Source organism: Herpailurus yagouaroundi, unplaced genomic scaffold (genome assembly GCF_014898765.1).
Source record: "Herpailurus yagouaroundi ecotype Mexico unplaced genomic scaffold, PumYag 165, whole genome shotgun sequence".
NCBI lineage: Eukaryota > Metazoa > Chordata > Mammalia > Carnivora > Felidae > Herpailurus > Herpailurus yagouaroundi.
Genome location: NW_024412406.1, coordinates 29,347,370 through 29,367,702, shown reverse-complemented (window position 1 = coordinate 29,367,702; position 20,333 = coordinate 29,347,370). Strand labels below are relative to the sequence as shown.

The following is a 20,333-nucleotide window of genomic DNA, read 5'->3' as shown; positions in this document are numbered from 1 at the left end:
AAATAAATAAAGCTATCAATACATGGGAAAATAAAGCATATATGTAATAAATTGGAGATCATCACCCAGAAAGATTTTTTCTTAGATGTATAGATTTAATGCAAGTGGGAATAAAAAGGAAGCAAAGCAGGTGGGGGTGCCTGGGTGGCTCAGTCGGTTGAGCATCTAGCTCTTGATTTTGGCTCAGGTCATGATCCCAGTGTCATGAGACCAGGCTCTGCATCAGGCTTGGAGCCTGCTTAAGATTCTCTCTCCCTCCTCTGCTCCTGTCCCCCATGTGTACGTGTGTTCTCTCCCTAAAATAAAGTTAAAAAAAAATAAAAAGGAAGCAAGGTAAAACACCGCTGACATCAAAAAAGAGACTTTAAGTCCTAAAATAAACATTTTGTAAAGTAAATGTTTTTAAATAAATCCATCAATATAGTTTTTACAAGAGACTCCTGAAACAAAATACAAGGGTAAAACTGAAGAGATGGGAAAATGATACGTGACACAAATGTGGATTGAAAGGATGTCAAGGAGGCAAAGTCAATATAAGACAAAATGTATTTTTAAAGCTTAAAGCATCATACTGTTAAAAATAAATTGTAAAGAAGGGGCGCCTGGGTGGCGCAGTCGGTTAAGCGTCCGACTTCAGCCAGGTCACGATCTCGCGGTCCGTGAGTTCGAGCCCCGCGTCGGGCTCTGGGCTGATGGCTCAGAGCCTGGAGCCTGTTTCCGATTCTGTGTCTCCCTCTCTCTCTGCCCCTCCCCCGTTCATGCTCTGTCTCTCTCTGTCCCAAAAAATAAATAAACGTTGAAAAAAAAATTTTTTAAAAAAATAAAAATAAATAAATAAATAAATAAATTGTAAAGAGGCCCCAAATGGAGTCACCTGCCCCCAGGACAGCAAACGGAGATTTAACTACTTGCATGTGAGCTTCAACCAGTCAATATGAGATTTCCTGATCAGCACTAGTGAGGTAGCCTGCATGGGAGACTCCCACTCTTCCCCCAAAGGGAGGTGACCTTGCCCGAAACCATCTTTTCTTTTCTTTTGCTAATAATTTTCTTCGTTCTGCTCTGTTTCTGCCAGTAAAGGCCTTCCATGTGCACAGATCCTTGGAGCTCCTTTCTACTCACTAGATGGGATGTTGCCCAATTCATGAATCACTGAATAAAGCCAATTAGATCTTTGAACTTCCTCCATTAACAATACAAAATAAAGAGGAATGTTGTAGGGATGCTAAAAGGAAAATACGTTAAGATGTCACAGTCATGGACATAGATCCCCTTAACCGTATAGTCTAAAAAATACGTGCAGCAACATATGACGAACTAGTGAGAAGAAAGACACAAATCAACCATTGTAGTTATTTAAAAACTTAATGAGATAAAACAAATATGTAGTAAAATCCATAGATACAACCACTTAACCCCACGCTGACGAAAATATTGACTATTTCTAGCACCCAATGCTCCCTTCTACAAAATTAGCTTCTACCATCACGATTCATTTATCTGTTCTTGAACTACACATAAATGGAATCATTTAGCACTTTATTAATAGCTTATTGGCCATTTCGTTTTCCTCTTTAATAAAGAATCCATTCAAGTATTTTTTTTTTCCTTGTCTTTTCCTTACTGATTTGTAGCTCTTTATATATTCTAGGTACTAGTCCTTTTGTACCTGAACCAACATGGGTTCGCTCTCACTCCTTGGTGAGTCACAGATACACCAGGTGGAGTTGTTGCACAAAATAGACTTCATTTGCAGCAAATGAGGAGTCATGGGGGAATAACTTCCAAAGCCATGACTCCGAGAGAGGGTGAATGGGTACCTTTTTTTTTAGGGTTCGGCTGAATATTTAGACAGGGAAGCTTTGTCATCCTAATTAGAGGCGGGTAGAAATTTGGCTTACATCTTAAGGAAACAGACCTATACTTACATTGTATGTGAATGAGGCTGAGGTCCCACCTGGGGCAGGATTTTAGTATTATAATGAGATCAAGGGAATTGTCCCCTTTATCTCATGGTCATTCCAAGGGTCACTCCAGGGTCCATCTGTGCAGGCCTAGGTAGGGGTTTAGCTCAACTGGTCTGGGTGGTCTGGGATGGCTGAAAGCCCTATCAGGGCAGTGGCTATCACCTGAAGGGTGGTTTTGGGTTTCATATGCCTGGGTTAAGAGGTAAACCCTAAAGAGATTAAGAAAAAATGTAAGACAAAGGTTGTGAGTACAAGCAGTAAAGCGAGTACAGGCAGTAAAAGTCAGGTCTCGGGGTCTGGCCGGTGACACTTTGGTAGCTGTATGCATTGAAAATATCTTCTCTTGGTCTGTGACTTGCCTTTTTACTCTATTAGTAGAGTCTTTTGATGAACAATAGTTGTTAGTTTCAGTGAAATGCAATGTTTCAATCTTTTAATTGGCTATTTTGGGGTCCTGTTTAAGAATTTTTTTGTCTTAGGGGAAAAAAAAAGGGGCATTTTTCTGTTGTCTTTGAAAAGTTTTATTATACCTTCCCATTTAATTTCGTGATCCATTTCAAATATGCTTTCTGTGTTTCAAATACGTTTTGTGCCTAGTATGCAGGGAAGGTCAAGGTTCATTTTATTTTCCATCTGGTACCTTTTATTAAGAAGACCATCCTTTCCCTACCGAGCTGCAGTGGAACCCTTGCGGTAAATCCGGTGACTGTATATATGTGCGTGTATTTCTGGACTGTTTTCTTTTCCATTTTATGCTGTGAGTAGAAACCAGGACTGGATTGGTGAGGCTACAGATAGTAATTTCCCAGCGCGCTATTTTCAGGTTGAGACATGAATGCTTTTGCCTTGATATAGTTCTTTTGATTCTTTTCCTTGACGTGCTTTCCAACCCTTTAGAAGGACAAAGGTGGCAGGGTGCTCAAAGACGCGCACTGGGAATGGTGACCCCAGACAGTTTTTACTATACATTTTACTCTGCTTACTTTTTCTAATAGAAAAAAATTACTACAAAAATTAGCATGTTCCTTAACCCAATATTCAGGAAAAAAGTAAAATTACATGAGCCTTTATTTTGCATTATTCAGAGTTCGTTTTCTAGATTCCTGATGATATATGAACGCCTACTGGAAATATTCTACAAATGTTTTGAGATCTCGGAGAATAACAGTGCTATAATCTGAGACTTTAACTTCTCTTATTTTTTGGGTGTTAAGAGAATGTTACACCGGTTTATCTTTAATCTTGGCATTTAATACAGTAATTAGTGTAGATATTCATGCAATCTTCATATTTGCAATGTATATTTTAAATTACCTTTTAAATAGGTAAATTTTTAGTTCTTGTTTGTGAATGGAAACATTAAGTACAAGAAGAAATATTTTTATATACTTTGGCTGTCCTATTTTTTGTGCAATGAAATTCCATATATTCTTTATAAACTGACAGCTGAAAACAAAAATCTCCTGATATAAGTGTTGGTCCCAGTTTCTCCGATGCATCCAGTGGAATTAGTATACCAGATTCAATTCTTCACAACTACTTGGTCACTGAACACTTAACGTGAAAATCTCTTAAGTTCATCTCTCAAAGCACCAGGCTCCCAGAAAAATAGTTTGGGCAATATGTGAAAGCTTTAATTATGAAGTTATAGAATTCCTCTTTTCTCCTCCTTCTAGATTCACCCGTGCTTCCTGAAAATGTTAGGGGAGCTTTCTGGAGTCCCATCTAACACCAAAGCTTGTTGATAAATGACCGCTACCTGAATCGTTCAGGCAAGGAAGTTTCTGCCAAGTGAATAAAGTTAGAATGAGTCGTCACTGCCCCACAGAATCCAACTTTGGCTCATGTGCACCATGAAAACTGTGTAGTGTGTTTGCATTCACAATATACACAAAGTAAGGACCACAAAGGGAGCACGTTGTTACCTGAGATCTTCTATGATGACCTTAGTCTGTGAAGAGAAGTCAAATTGAGCTAGCGGATCCATGTGTGAAAGAAGTGATATAGCTGATCACTTTACCAGTTCAGTTATTTTTGAAGCGGGTAAGCTGATGTAAGAAACATTTAAAAAGGCATTTTTCTATCAGCCGCAAGAGGGCTCATTTAAATTTCGAGATGGTGAATGAACTTTTCTTGTTTGGAAATGAAAAAAAATAAATATCAGGGCACCTGGGTGGCTCAGTCGATCGGTTAAATGTAGGACTCTGGATTCTGGCTCAGGTCGTGATCTCACGGTTTGTGGGTTCGAGTCTCGTGTCAGGCTCCATACAGCATACAGCCTGCTTGGGATTCTCTCTCTGCTTTCTCTGCCCCTCCCCCTGCTTACGGACTCTCTCTCTCTCAAAATAAGTAAACATGAAAAAAAGATGTCTAGATCTGTACTCTCATCCGTTTACTGTGTCATATGATTAGTTCTCTAACATCTTTAATTCCCTGTCAAAAACAAGTTTCCATATGTCATGGTTTCCATGAAAATTATACTTCATTTAGAGAAAAACAGAATTGTCAAAATAAAAATGGCTGTATCTAATGATTCTTTTTTTAAGTGCATTTATTTATTTTGAGAGAGAGAGAGAGAGCACAAGTTGGGGAGGAACAGAGAGAGGGAGAGAGAATCCCAAGCAGGCTCCACACTGTCCACATAGAGCCTGACTCAGGGCTTGAACTCATGAACTGTGAGATCATGACCTGGGCTGAAGTTAAGTCAGAGGCTTTACAAACTGAGTCACCCAGGGGTCCCTCTAATGAATGATTCAAACTAAAATAGGGATCAAAATGTTTAATGTTTTCAAAAATACCCTAAAATATGTATTCTAAAATTATTTTCTTATGTTTTCACGTTCCACAGAGTGCGCATGCCTGAGCGGGGGAGGGGCAGAGAAAGGGACAGAGAATCCGAAGCAGCCTCCACCCCCCCCACCCCCCCCCCCCGCCCCCCGCGCTGTCCGCCCAGAGCCCCATGTGGGGCTCGATTTCACAAATCATGGGATCATGACCTGAGCTGAAATCAGGAGTCTGAGGCTTAACCAACTGAGCCACCTGGGTGCCCCTAAAATTATGTTACGATACAAAATATGGATGTTAAGTAATCTTTCAGTGCTGCTATACCTTTTTTTAAAAAAAAGATTTTAAGTAGTCTCTACACCCGGTATGGGGCTCAAACTCACAACCCTGAGATCAAGAGTCGTATGCTCTTCCAACTGAGCCAGGCAGGCACCCCAAGTATGGCTACACCTTAACTTTGGAATGGGAATCACAATTTTCATTTGTAAGGTCTTGTGTAGAAATCTTTACCCCAGGGAAAAAAGAGAGGGAAAGCACAGAGTTTTGGGTTCTTCTTTGTATCCCTAAATACATCATGGCTGTCGTCTGCTCTCTGAGGTGCCGTGGTTTAACTTTTGTGTGGTGTTGGTGGTGGGCGGGGGTGAGGATGGGCTTATATGCCCCTTGTTTGTACAGTGAATAACAATAGCATTGACGTAGAAGCCTAGGAAGACCACTCTGCCACTTCTAATTAGTGTTTGAAAAGTACACAGACGGGACGCCTGGGGGCTCAGTCGGTTAAGCATCCGATTTCAGCTCAGGTCATCGATCCCGCGTCGGGCTCTGTGCTGACAGCTCGGAGCCCGGAGTCTGCTTCGGATTCTGTGTCTCCCTCTCTCTCTGCCCCTCCCCTGCTCATGCTCTCTCTCTGTCTCTCAAAAATAAATAAGAAGTGTTAAAAAAAAAAAAAAGTAACTAAAAGTATATGGAATCATGGAAAAGTCTTTCTAGGCATGTATAAATATTTGTCCATCACTCTTCAATAAGCAGAATACTTTCACTCACTTTCTCCCATTGTGACGATTCACAACACACTGTAAGGTTTATTTCTTAGATAAAAGAAATTCCTGCAGGACATCTGAGGCTAAAAAGAGAAGTTACATAGGTTAGCCAGCAATTTACTTCGGAGGTCGTACTTGAACCCAGTTTTAAACACTAGAAGCCTTCTGCCCCTTGTCAGAATATCACATGGTGTCCTACCTACAAGTCTAAGTAAGCAGCAGGATCTGCATAAAACACTGGAATTTTTCAGAGGAAACAAGCTCTCTAGATGTTTACATTGAAAAGACTTACCCCATGAATAAGGAGGGCTATGTTCAAGTCATGCATTTTTGAGGCTCAACTGTGGATATTGATGATGTGGGACTAAAGATAAACTTGGGCAAAGTGCAGCCCTGAAATTCCACCACGAACAGAAGGTACTAGACCACAAGCACTGCAGACAGCTTCTGTTGCCCTCAGCGTGCGTCACTGGTAGGTTATCTGATTCGGCCTCGCATCCTTGTGGCCTATGGGTTAAGTGTGACTGGTTGACCCGATTGGATAAAGTTCAGGATTTTTCCTTAGAGCAAAGGCAAAGTTGTTTCAAGGACAAAGGCTAAATTCAGATGGAGTGACAAAAGTCAACCCTGCAGACTCTTGGTTTCTTAAGCGTGGTCTTTGAAAACGTGGACTACTTCGTGTAGACCAGTTCATACTAATATAGGAGGCTCATTGCACAACGGTCAACACGCTTCTTGTCGCTAACGAACTATATCCTTTTAAGCTACGCTTGTGCTCTTACAGTAATTTCTAGAACTTCCGCCAGGAGAGGGCCACAGTGACCACTCACCACTTTCAGCCAACATCCAATTTTGTTATTATAGTAACCTTGAGTAGATGGGCTCCCCAAGAACTTTGCAAAGAACTTGTGAGCGAATGCTGTGCAAAGTGACTTTACTAAATTCACTGATATTAGCCGTCCCCCAATTCACAATTGCAGCCCTTTAAAGAATGCCGCAAGTGCATTAGGAGGTATTTTGCTTTGGTCCTTCTAACCAAAATAAAACTTCTGGAGTTTACTGTTACATGAATACACAGAATCATCTTGATGTCAACTTTAATGGAGACATTCTGAATGTCATTCTAATCATAACCTTTTAATGACAAGCTGTGTAATTAAAACAATTGGAAATAATAGGGTAGTGAGCATTGGGGAGATATTTTAGTATGCCTAAATTGTTGGGATATTCAAGATTTGTATAAAATCCTGGGTATTTCCATCCAGGTTAGCTTATTCTAATAAACACTACAAAGAACATATATGGGGAGGAAATCTAGATGCGCAGAGGGATAAAGAGAATCCCAAGCAGACTCCACACTCAGCACAGAGCCCCATGACCGTGAGATCATGACCTGAGCCAAAATCCAGAGTTGGAGGCTCAACCGACTGAGCCACCCATGCGCCCCTGGGATTTTAAAACATTAAGTCCCGTCAAGGCAACGTGGATTTGGTTGTAGTCTCACAGAAACGTGACCAGAACGTGGTTACACTTTTTAAAAAGCTAACACCTGAACAAGTGAAAAAGGCAGCACGACTACTGCAGGGGGATGGAAAGAGGAAGCTGGGAAACAGCTGGGGACGACTGTGCGAGGGGTGAGGAGCATCGAGAACGTTACACGCTGACGGCTGAACCGCCATGGCTACCCGATGGTCAAAACGTGCTCCAATTTCTGGCTCACCAGGCTCCATTTTGGTAATTCTGCGTCCCACGAGACGAGGAATTCATGTTAGTGCACTCCGTTCCCTTGGCAACTAACTATATTACTACCACAAAGGCCAATGGATTTGTTGTAAACCAGAATCACACCTCCACGACCATGGCCTGCCTTCATCCAAAGACATGGAGGGGCGCCTGGGTGGCGCAGTCGGTTAAGTGTCCGACTTCAGCCAGGTCACGATCTCGCGGTCCATGAGTTCAAGCCCCGCGTCAGGCTCTGGGCTGATGGCTCAGAGCCTGGAACCTGTTTCCGATTCTGTGTCTCCCTCTCTCTCTGCCCCTCCCCCGTTCATGCTGTGTCTCTCTCTGTCCCAAAAATAAATGTTGAAAAAAAAACAAATTCAAAGACATGGAAAAGCTAGTGCTATCGATGCACTCATTTATTTATTGGGAAACAGTTTGGGGAAAGATATTTAGAAGACGGAGCCACATAGGCCTGCCTGTGAGGCGATGAGTAATTTAAGGAGTAAGAGGACAACTTTGATGTGCTGTGAAAGCAGAGAGATTTCTTCTTGACGTTCTAGTTACACAACCCGAACCCGTCTCATGCTGTTGTGACTAGTAATTATCACTTAGTTCGTGGTGTGAGATTTCAACTGTCTTAACCGGAAATACCCTATAGATAATGGTAAATAGCCAGTTATTCAATACATTGGAACTTGTTTGAAAAGCCTCTCTCTCTGATGTTTTAAGGAGTACACAATTGTTCACAGTCCTCACCAACGTGAAGGTGCCTTGGGAAACAGCAGGTACCAAAGTTGGACCGTGACTTGTCTGGCGCTCCCGATCCCCACGCATGTCAGGACGAGCGACGACAAAATTCTCGCAGAATTTTTGAAAGCTATTATATAATGATGATGTTATTCGCCAGGCGATTAAAAATACTTTAAATTATGCACAGTTGCTTGTAGTGCTGTTAAGAGTCCTCTGGGAAATGGGGCACCTGGGTGGCTCAGTCGGTTGAGCGTCCGACTTCCGCTCAGGTCATGATCTCGCAGTTCGTGGGTTCGAGCCCCGCATTGGGCTGTGCTGACAGCTCGGGGCCTGGAGCCTGCTTCGGGTTCTGTGTCTCCTTCTCTCTCTGTTCCTCTCCTGCTCACATGCTGTCTCTCTCTCTCTCAAAAAATAAAGATTAAAAAAAAAAAAAAGAGTCCTCTGGGGGTGCCTGGGTAGCTCAGTGCCTGAGCTGACTCTTGATCTCAGCTCAGGTCTTGACCTCAGGGTTGTGAGTTCAAGCCCTGCACTGGCGTCCACCCTGTGCACGGAGCCTACTTAAAAAAAAAAAGTCTTCTGGCAAGATTTCCAGGGTACAAAATGGCCGCAGTTGAAAAAGTTGCTCACTCATGGTTTCTTGTATTCAGTGCCTCAGGCTAACCTTGAGGAATATTCATGAAAATGTGGTATTTGCAAGGATTTAGTTATGTCTATGGTGGCATGAAACGGAGGGCCAAAGCATACATTTCTACTAGCCCATGTCTAACCTGTTTTCAAAGTTGATAACCTACATGTATGGGGACACCTCTTAAAAAATGTTTATTGAGAGAGACAAAAAAGAGAAAGAAAAGAGAGAGAGAGAGAGAGAGAGAGAGACAGTGCGCGTGGGGGGGGGGGCGGGGGGGCAGAGAGAGAATCCCAAGCAGGCTCCACACTGTCAGCCCAGAGCCTGACGTGGGGCTCGATCTCACCAACTGTGAGATCGCGACCTGAGTCAACATTAAGAGTTGGCTGCTTAACCGACTGAGCCCCCCGAGGGGCCCCCAGAATTCATAATTCTAAACAGGTTGGATAAAGAGGTAAACTTGTAGTATCTGATTATAACTGGAATTGCTGAGAACTCGGGCATCTTACACGCTCGTGAGATTTGGCTTAACACTCGTGGGAGTTAAGAACTCTTCAAGACACTGAGCAGTTCGCCTTAGAGGCTTGGACTGGTTAGGCAGACAGTCACCGGTATAGCGGAATTCCAAAGACATTACAAGTGACACCTGCATTAGCTATTCACGGACGGGTGGAGGACTTCGAGGGTGGCATTTCCAAATCAGTCCGAGAGAGGAGTATTACACCACCAATTGGGAATTAGACCGTCAGACGCATCTTTGCTATGAGTGTCCACAAAGCTGGAGACCTTTCAGAAGCCACCCGTAAAAGTGGTAAAGATTTTTCTCACCCTGCGAGTGTCGGAAACTCCCGAATTGCCCGGATTATAGTGAGAGTGAGCACGGAGGAATTCTTCCGTCTTGCAGGCCTAGCACCTGCTTTGAGGCAGAAGGAAAGGGTGACATCTATGAAAATGGTTTAGGAGCACAGCGTTTTCACGGGGGGCACGGACACCGAATCGAGAGGCATCGCCGGGTATCTTCGCGTGGGGCAGTTACTGCTTTGATGAGAGCACACAGGGAACCCATCTTGCATTTTGTCACACTGACGCTGGCCACTTGTTTCCACTAACACGAGGACTGGTGTTGCCAGTTAAGACTTATTTATTTTAAGGCAGGAACGGAACAGGTGGCGCTCAGTCTAATGGCCTCCAAGTGTGAGACACCTAAGAAGTATGTAAACCAAATAGCTTTCAGCTGACTGCAGAGTCTCATTACCACTATGTTAAGAATTGTTTGAAAGAATTTCCACCTTACAAAGATGATAAATCATCTAAAAGTATGTTCAAAAATTGGCCAAAGACGGCTTGTTTATATTCTGAGAGTATGACTAATAATAAAAGCTATCGATTGGTGGACAGTAAGTTTTAACTGCTTCCACGTTTCACTAGTAAGTAAAAGGCATATTTATGGAAATTATTTTAAAGGATTACCTAAAGTTTTGTGGCTTTAGACATCACTAAATCACATTCTAAAAAAAAAAAAAAAAACAAAAAAACAAAAACCCGAGGCGATCCATAACTCTTTCTAAATATTAAAGGGCAACGGCTGCTTTGCACCCAACTTCAGAAAAAAGAACTGTGGTGGTTTAAAAAAGACAATTTCCCCCCCACCACTCCTACACTTGCAATCTGAGTGGGTTCTGTTTGACCAAAAGACAAGTGGCCTAATTGGACTCCCAAGCGTCTGACTTTTGCTGCCTCTCTTTTAGGAATGCTGTTGCCACAGCTTAGAACCCCAGGGCATTAGGACAGGCCACAAGGGGAGCCGAAGCATCCCAGAGGACAGCCCTAACTAGCCTTCAGACACTCGCGTGAAGGCGTCACGGAGCGTCCGGCCTGAGCGGAGTCAACAGATGCCCGCAGCCACGTGAGCTAGTACCGGTCTGGAATGAACAGTGACGCAACAATGGGCACTTGACCCAGAGATGGGACCAAGGGCGCGGTGCTGCCACAACAAAAGCCTAACGGTTGGTGCGGCCCGACCACCAAGGCTGGGAAGGTAGGGAAACTGTTCCTGAGCTGGAAAGATGACCAGTTTTGCGGCGGCAAAACAAATGTGTGCCTCTGGCTGAAAGTTTCGAAGAAACACTCCAAGTGAGAATTGGTTCATTCTGGCCGTGTATAACGAGGCATGGGGAGAGATGGTTCCAGAACGCACGTCTCTGGGAAACACGACTTGACGAAATAAAATACGAAGAAGCACTTGACAACATCAGTTGTGGCAATCACACCACAATAGCACAAGAAGGAAAAAAACAAAAACAAAAACAAAAACAAAAACAAAACCCAGTCGAAAAGCTCTTAGTAAAGGCTGTGGGCTGTACATGAAAAGAAACGTAATCGTAGTTCACGACTTTGCTCAGCAAACAGTAGAGAGTCATGATAACGTAAATGCTCGTGAACCAGCTGGAAAGTAACATAGTAAATTACTGGAAAAACAGCAGAGAAAGTTCTTACGAAATAGCTAAAATGTCATATAAGAAAGTAAATCGATAAATTATTTATCAAGATAATTGCTGTATAGTATTATTTGGCACTTACAAGCTAAAAAGTATACCTCTAGGTGACACAACTGGGAAACAGAACAGGGGCTTGGGAGAGGGTTCACTGTTTTGAAAGCATAGGCATGTTTGACACCACGATAATTTAAAAAATAAAAATGAAAGTTTACATAATTTTTGCTCCTTCTGTTCTTAGCATATGCAGAGGTATCTTGGCGAAAATCAGTAAAATTATCCACATAATCCATGTGTGCTTAAGTTTTACTTGCAATAAAATGATTTAAGCATGATTCTTGTAATAAAGCAAGCTACGTTTCTATGAGAGGTTGGGTAATGAATGTAACAGGCTTTGATTATGCAAAAAATCTTTATAATACCTAATGTTTATTGAATACTTAATGTTTTTAAAATTGTTCATAGCACTTTATAGGTGTAATAACTTCATCACTTAACCTTCAAAATAACCTTACGAGGTAGGTCCTACCATACCATCTAGGGAGAAAACTGAGGTTCAAAGCTAATGCCCGTTGCCCAAAGTGAAGGTTAGATCGAGATGGAACTCAGGGGTTCTGATGCCCAAACGCTCAGTACACTGACCGTAAGCATACAAAGGGAAGAACTCCAAGAGTGTTGCCAGGATCCATTTCTCTTTTTAACAAAGAAAACTGCATGTTCTCTCCATGTGCCTTATAAAGGGATATGTGGACACCGATGGGATGGCTATAAAACAGGATGGAAGAAAAACGCTAAGTGACAAAATCCATGAAAGAGCAGCGTCAATGAGATGGCTTCCGCGTCGTGTGTCAGGCCACGGCGGCTCCACAGCACAACGACCACATATTTCTATGTGTGAGAGGCACCCAGTCAGTCAAAATGGTCCACCTGGCAGATTCATCCAGACCCAACCAAATCTGCTTAACAAAACCGCTCTGGAGATACGGCAGTTGATCGCTTTGGTATTCTTTGCCCTGAGAGGTCATGGAAGGACTGAATAGAAACATGTGAAATCATTTGTTCATTTATTCATGAATATGTTGTCAAATTCAGTTTTCTATACACTATGGTGTTTATTCCATTTTCTGTACTATTAGATATACATATTTAAAAAAATATTTAACTTATTTTTAAGAAGAAATTAAATATTTTCTGAAAAAGAATCATTTTATTATCGTTCTCTAGCAACAAACCTGAAACAAGCCTCCTCCAACTCAACTAACTCATTTAAATACCTTTGCTCCGTAGCAATTTGTCTAAATATCGAGTTTACACAATTCTATTCTACAGAACACTGTTTTACCCTGTTACATAGTATATAGTTAAAGAACATTTTTGTAATAAACATGTTTCTCTTCGGATATGATACAGAACAAGTTTTTCACACTTCCCAGCAATCACTCGAATATATTAAAAATGCATCCTTCTTTAAAAGGCACACACATTTACAGGTTCAAATCTTTATTGTTTTAAAATTCTACATGTCTTTTACAATACAATATTTTGTTATTTAAATGACCTCTAAATGGTTAATGTACAATGAATATGCTTTTTCTGAACTCAAACCATGGATTACGATTTCATCAACAGGATTATTTTCAACCCAAATCAAAAGAGGTTGGGAAGGTTTTGAGTGCCGCGTTTGAAACGGTCAAGAGCACACACGCTTCCCCGTAGAACCCAGGTGGCCGCTGTTCAAAGTGCTTTTGAAGACTGCTGATTACGGCTGGCCTTAACATCAGTCGATCAAATGACAAGTTTTTATTTTGAAACGTCAAAGGGCATTTAAAAAAACAAATGAAACAATTTGCTTTAGTAATCTACAGACGCAAACTCAAAGTTATGATTATCTGCATGCAGTAACACTCCTCTTTAAATAGTTCTGAAGAATTTATACATTTTATAAAGAATGTGTTTCAGAGTGCAAGTTTTCTGATATTGATTTCACAAAAGGACAAATGCTGGTAATAAGAGCTAACATTTACTATCTAAGTCCAAGCTAATGTATATGTAACAGGCAATTAATATGGCTCACTGTAAGCCACAATGCAGGGTATGCCCTTTGAGAAAATGAACTACTTTGGTCCGCATTTCTAGTTATTTGGGTAAAAAAACCAAAAACAAAACCATTTTAAGTCGGCCAAGGCTTTTGATGAATTTATTGTTCCTAAAACGTAGCCAGTTAAAAAGGAAGTGATATACACCAGTGAAGTGTATTGTCACGGCGACCTCCGTATAAAAAGACGGCCTGCTGTTTTTGGAGTGATGAGTAAGCACTGTAGGACAGATCAGGAAGGTGTCACAGGACGTTTGATTTCTTCCTTAAGTTATACTTTCTTATTCCATGACACAGCTTTCACTCTGTAAAACTTTGTCCCCAGAGGAACCTTGAATCGGTTTTGTGCCTAAGAAGAAAAGAAGAGGAATGACTTCAATGGTTAAAACCAAACTACACAGTACTGTCCGATCGTACTACTCAGTGCGAGAGTACTGGGGGCTGGGGAGCACGGGCGAGCAGAAGTCTTTACCAAAGTACCCGAGACCCGCCCCTCCCCAGGCTGAGAGTACACGGAACCACTAATATCGATGGAAGAAAGAGCTGGTAATCGTTGCTCAATAATACGGTACAAACGGAGCCACAGGTCACGATTTCGTACCGAAGAACTGTCCGTACACAGTTTAAGTTCCATCAGTGCTTTGGAGCAGAGAGGCCCCAAACCGTTCGGTAGATTCCACCGACTCTACAGTGTCGACATTGCTGACACTACAGTCAGGTACGTGTTCAGCCATCAGATAGTTCACGTTATCTTCCTTCCCGGGGGATAGCATACGAAAACAAGAAAACAACTCTGCCTACAAACAGATGCACTCAATCATCAGTTATGCTACGTGTTCTTTCTTCGCACACCAAAACACTAATAACTGGATAGTCACAGAACAGAAGAGCGTAGTAGTTTTCATGCACAGGCTGATGAGTTGTTGGTAATCATCTATCCATGTCTACTCTCTAAAGAGAAATAACAAATCCTTGTAAAACTCCTGGTTCATACTCACACTCCTTAAACTCAAGGCCTAACTAGGCCTAACTCGATCAAGTGAGCTAAAACCCAACCACTGCCCTATTAACAATTTCTGTGTAAAGGAGTATGTGAATCTGAATCTTCCTTATGATTCCTAGGTTTATATTATCTGATGTAGTTTTTACCTTTTTGGCTTGACAGTATTCCTTTTCCATTACTTTTCCAAGTACCCAGGGTCTTCGAGATGCACCTGAAGCTAGTGAATGAAAGTGTGAGTTTCTTTTTAAAAGTAGTTATAATTAGTCATGAAAACATTAACTGTCAGAATCAAAACAGACGAATAAAGTTCTCAGAAGTGAAAAAAGGTGTAAGACTCTTAAAACTGAAATCCCTAAAAAACAAAATGTTTTCTGAAACAGAAATGGAATCATTTTACTTTTCAGCCATTGATTTTAACTTTCCTCACTAAATATAGATGGTAAAGCAAATCACAGAACTAATAAAAGTTCAAGAACTACAAATAATCTAAGTACAAATCATGAACAAATAAAGCTAGGAATTCTAAATTAGCTCAACAGTGCCATCTACCGAAATGCTAATGAAGATGACCATTTCTATTTCTGAAAGCAGACAGTTATTCAGACAAAATTTATCCTCTAGGTTCAAAGCAAAGCACTGCCTTTGTGGGGGGGTGGGGGGTGGGGGTGGGGGGTGCTTTTAACGTCAGTGCTCAAGGGTAGGAGCCTGTGTCATATCTGTCCCGCACAGCGCCTGGCACGGCAGCGGTAACATGGTTGGTGCACAATAAATAACGATTAAGGGCTAACGGGTTAAGAAGCAAAGCCCGGAAGGGCGGTGCTTGTGTGAAGGGGAGATGGAAAATGCGGGGGGGAGACAGGATGAAAAGCTAATCCTCAAAGAGCCAAAGTGTGACAAGCTAAGAAAGGGAGAGTACTCATTTCATTTTTAAATTCATTAAAAGAGAAGCTAATAAAAGAGTTGATTTCCAAAGTATTGGGTCAATAAATGATCTGCTTAGGCTAAAGCCTGAGATTCCCAAGAGAAGACAAATCTGATTTTTATTCCCTAAACATAGTTTGGCAGGATATAAATGAAGGATATCATGAATGAACTATCAGAAATGGAAAATGCTCTACAGAGTAATTTAGCACTTCACAGATAATGCGTGATTTCTGAAAAGAATGACCTAAAACTGAATGCTTATGTTTTATGTCTGAGGAGAAACGGGTCCCACTGTCAAGGGCATAAAAACACTCTAGTATTTTGTATTTCTTTAAAAAAGTGGGGGTGGGGTGGGGGTCAGGAGGGTAGAGTTCCTTGGTAAAGTAAGACTGTTAAATTCTTTTCTCCAAGACTTGTGATAGCCCTTCACGTGGTCACGTGCACTGTGACCTCTAAGGGTACACAGGAAGTGTTTCCTAGATTTAAACACTAACTCTCCTATTCTTGGGAAAGGCACACTGAAATTTTTAAAGATCCATGATATAACTTAGCCCCTTATAGTTCTGGAAACAAAAATAAACACATTTGTGTATATTTATGCATTTATACATTTAGACATACACATGTAGAATAAAACAAATGGGGCAAAATGTTAACAACAGGCGAATCTGTAAAAGTCTATAGGTCTTTTCTTGTTTTTTTTAAACGCTGGTACTTGTGCAACTTTTTGGTAAATTTCAGAATCATTTTCAAATAAAAAAATTTAAAGAAATGAAAAAAAAACCCAGAAAATCGAAAAAAAAATACAACGTTCATTGTTTTCAAGGCACAAAATCAGTATGTTGTAAGCTTATCTTCTCATTTTTCAAGGTTCTACGAAAACTGTACAAGTCCATGCACATTTCTGTATAACCCATCACCAACAGCCATGATGGAGTGATCACGTGACACTGGCCTAATTCAAGAATTGGTATTTGCCCATGTCGGTAAGTCATTCCACACGGACACATCAATTGTAATGGGCATATATTCCTGTACTTTAATAATCCTATTTAAGCTAAGTATCCCAAGGTATCTATTTCTCTTTTAAAGATCAAAGCAATAGACAATAGACACTGTAATTTAGTATATTTTAACAAAGTTTTTTTAAAAAAGCCAAAAAAACCCAGTAAGTATTGAAAAGTTTAATGAAAGAAAAAAAAAAAAAGGAAGAACGTAAGATGATAAGTAGGCTAGAAAAGGCATTTTACAACTGGAGAACTTTTTTTCTAAACCTGGTCTTTACTGCCTTAATAGACAAATGAGTGTGTACTAAGCTAAAATAGGCTGCACGTGTATGAGAATTTTGACAATATAACTCTGCCTCTGCTAGGGTATATCTGATCCAATCTCATTAAATCCACTCTATTTTCGAACTGTCAGTAGAATCCTGGAAAATAATCCGGATAATGCAGATTTTATACAACAGCAGCAACAACAAAAACAAAACGAAAAAACGAAACAAAACAAAAACAAAAATGTATTAAGCAGAGTTCCGTCTGAGTGATGTAATTCCGTTATGGTTAGACAGGAGGGGAAAACCTCTGACATACTGCGTGCGCTCCAGCTTCGCTAGTGTGGTTCCGGATGTGACACTTACCACCCTCACCTGGTTTCAGATCCAGGGCAGGCAGAGACTCCGAATGCAGGAAATACAAGGTTGGACTAACAGTAAATAACACGTAATTGTCATGGCGCTCGTCCAGGATGATGAGCACCAAATCTCCCACCTGAAAACTGAAGAAAGGAGTGTAACTTATTGCCCTGAAGAGTCACTGCCGCACTCTTCTGGAAACTTCAAGCATATATTCTGCAGTGTTCAGCCTATATTCAAGTATCAAACACTACCTATTGTTTAGAAAAACAAAACAAAACAAATGCTTGGATGAGGGGGTAGACCCCCCCCCCCCCAGTCATCTAGTCACAGGAAGAAGATGTTCATCCTTTATCTTCCACTCACACTACGTGCTACCTGCTATTTCTGTCTCTGGGTATAGTGCTCTTCTGTTTGAAAGAAAACCCAGCAGTGTTCAGTTCATGTACTTAATCAGGCTTAAACAAGTCGGTGGAAATGACTGCTTTAGGGTGAGGCCTGAAACACGGAGCGAGGAAAGAAGGAAGTGGGTGTAGCTGCCCATAGGCTCTAAGTGATGCTCTCTTCAGAATCAGTTTTCAAAATGTTGAAAATATGAACAGGCCTTGAAGGCTAATCTTGCGGCCTCACTGAATTTCTCTCTCAGTCTAGCAGTGTTTTAGTGGAGGGTTTAGGGCTTTCTTGATGTAGTATCATCTCATCTGCAAATAGCGGAAGTAATACGTCTTCCTTGCAGAGCTGGACGCCTTTTATTTCGTTTTGCTGTCTGACTGCTGTGGCCGGGACTTCCAGTACTATGCTGAACAGAAGCAGTGGTTACCGGAGGGGAGGGGGGTGGGGGATGGATTAAGAGTAAGTACACTTATCATGTTGAGCACTGAGTAACTGAGTAACGTACACAGTTGCTGAAATACTACGTTGCACACCCGAAACTAAGGTAACACTGTACGTTACCTATACAGGAATTTGAATTAAAAAACTTAATAAAAAAAAGAAACAAGGAAAGTTAATCTTGGGTTTCACACTTGCCACGATCATTTAATTCTGTAGGTCTTGCACCTGATAAATCATCAGAATCACTGGGAAAGCTTTTAAAAGAGAACAGTTTTTTATTCATTAATTGCTTATCCTAAAAACCCTCGATGCCCGCCTCACAGGACGTGGCAGGCACTGTTTTGGCTAAACACCAGAACATCTTTAAAAAGGCAGATAGGGCCTCTCCCTGGCAGTTTTTTCTTTTTCATAAAGCTCATCCCATTCTAATCTTTGAAAGGCCCAACCCTGGATCTGACTTGACATACAGCTGATACATAAAAGCAGATACCATTTAGCCCTTTCAAATCACTGAGAAAAGAGAAGATTCTAATGAGGGTCAGTAACCACAGACGTCTGACAACCAAAAATGTCACTGACAGACCTATTACAGACAAAATACAGAAGACTAACCAGTGTTTGTGAGCTGTTAACAATGCTTTTCAAAAACCTTATTACGGAGACCCTCCTTTCCAACAGCCCGTGTCAAAACCCAATATATTACTGTGAGGTAATGTGGAACAGGACGGCTGTCTGTGAAATTATTCAACTGATAAATTTAATAGTGTATTATGAATCTGTAGTGTATCAATTAGAATGAAGTCTGAAAAACAGAAACCAGAAACACTGCAACTTAAAAAATCTCCTATCTGAAATGACTCTCCGATCGAAAATGAAAAACACTAAGGTGATCAACAGGATTTAGAAGCGGTGGCATTGGGGGTGCCTGGGTGGCTCAGTCGGTTGAGCGGCCGACTTCGGCTCAGGTCGCGATCTCGCGGTTTGTGAGTTCGAGCCCCGCGTCGGGCTCTGTGCCGACAGCTCGGGGCCTGGAGCCTGGTTCACATTCTGTCTCCTTCTCTCCCTGCCCCTCCCCAACTTGTACTGTGTCTTTGTCTCTCAAAAATAAATAAATGCAAAAAAATTTTTTTTAAAGAGGTGGCATCAGCTGAAAAGTGGAGTCAAAAAGATTTCAGAAGTATTTGTGTACAAATGATAATTAAAGCTGTAATTGAATGTAATCCTCATGTTTCCAAGAATAATTTAGAAAACGTTTGCTTTTAACAGAAAATGTTTTACTACCAATGAGTACAAAACACTCAGCTCAATGCACCTGAAATCTGAAGGATCACAGCCACTGAAATATATTTCCGTTAACAATCCTATACTATCTAAATCAGTGACTCTCTTTCACAGGAAAAACTTTGAGAAAATATAAATAAAATACTTACTCTCTAATAGCTATCTTTTCCGAATGCCTTGAGGATACCGAAGACATGCTCTGAGACATCTAAAAAAATGGACAGTTCATAAAGCTATTTACACAGTTAAAGCACCACATGTATTTATTAGGTCCTTGCTGCAAAAATTTCTCTCGATGTCACACACATTCAGATCTGTGCCTCAGCTTTTAAGAGTCCAAGCATAAGGTTCATTAATGTAATTCTTTTCCTTCAACAATAATTTTCAGTGGACAAATTCACCTACACTTTTACTTATGTTATTTTCTTAATCAAATTTGGCTGCATTAAAGACTACGTATAGAATATTTTATTTGTAATTCCATAGCTAATATTAAAAATATCACAGGGAAAGAGATTAACAATTTTTGGAGAAGAGTTTGTCAATTCTAACACATCAGTTTCAAATCTACTGGTAAAAGAATAAACCAAAAAACTCTGCAGGAAAATCTTACTCAAAGACTCAGTAACTTGGAAAAACAAATAAACACAATGCTACTCTGGCTGAAATGTGGGTCAGAGAACAAAGTTCTGAGAGTCGGTAAAGTCCCTCTCTGACGTCCAAGCCAACTTCTGAGAAGCTTCAGTTTAAAAACCCACAATTCTGAGCAAGTGCTAAATGAGGAAAGGTGTGACTGTCACCCATTTCCTCTCCTGATGACGAACAAAATGGGACGAGACACGCGAGCTGACGCGCTGTTGCCTTCGCCCAGCTGGGACGGTTTGCTCTTCAAACGGGCTTTAATCCATTTCTGACACCATCACATGACACACGGGGCACGTGTCCCCCAGTCTCAGGGCCAGAAAGGATGGTAAAGATGCCTTCACTTCCCAAGCAGAGTGGGTAGCACAAATCAAGGACAGACAAGTGGATTTCTCTTATTAAGTCTAATTCTGATTCTCAGAATTTCTTCCATTGCTCTCTGAACATTATCTGGAATAACGAAGGGTCTCATTAGTGCTTGAAACAAAATAAAAAGAACAATAACAAATAATGAACAGAAAGGCCTAAAAGTACAGCA

The 20,333-nt window shown here is 41.1% G+C and overlaps 1 protein-coding gene across 2 annotated transcripts in view; it reads right to left on the bottom strand.

Annotated features, from left to right (window-relative positions):
* Window positions 1–12,430: 12,430 nt before the first annotated feature.
* RB1CC1 (RB1 inducible coiled-coil 1) overlaps window positions 12,431–20,333 on the bottom strand; it is a 93,557-nt gene continuing 85,654 nt past the window's right edge. Inside the window, exons 21-24 of one of the 2 annotated variants that reach the window (XM_040487804.1) lie at window positions 19,303–19,361; window positions 17,045–17,181; window positions 14,628–14,698; window positions 12,431–13,827 (exon numbers count right to left, since the gene is read on the bottom strand). In XM_040487804.1, coding sequence (XP_040343738.1) covers window positions 13,750–13,827; window positions 14,628–14,698; window positions 17,045–17,181; window positions 19,303–19,361 — 345 coding nt within the window. In that variant the 3' untranslated portion in view covers window positions 12,431–13,749. The remainder of the gene's footprint in view (window positions 13,828–14,627; window positions 14,699–17,044; window positions 17,182–19,302; window positions 19,362–20,333) is intronic. The other variant, XM_040487805.1, reaches the window with a different exon arrangement.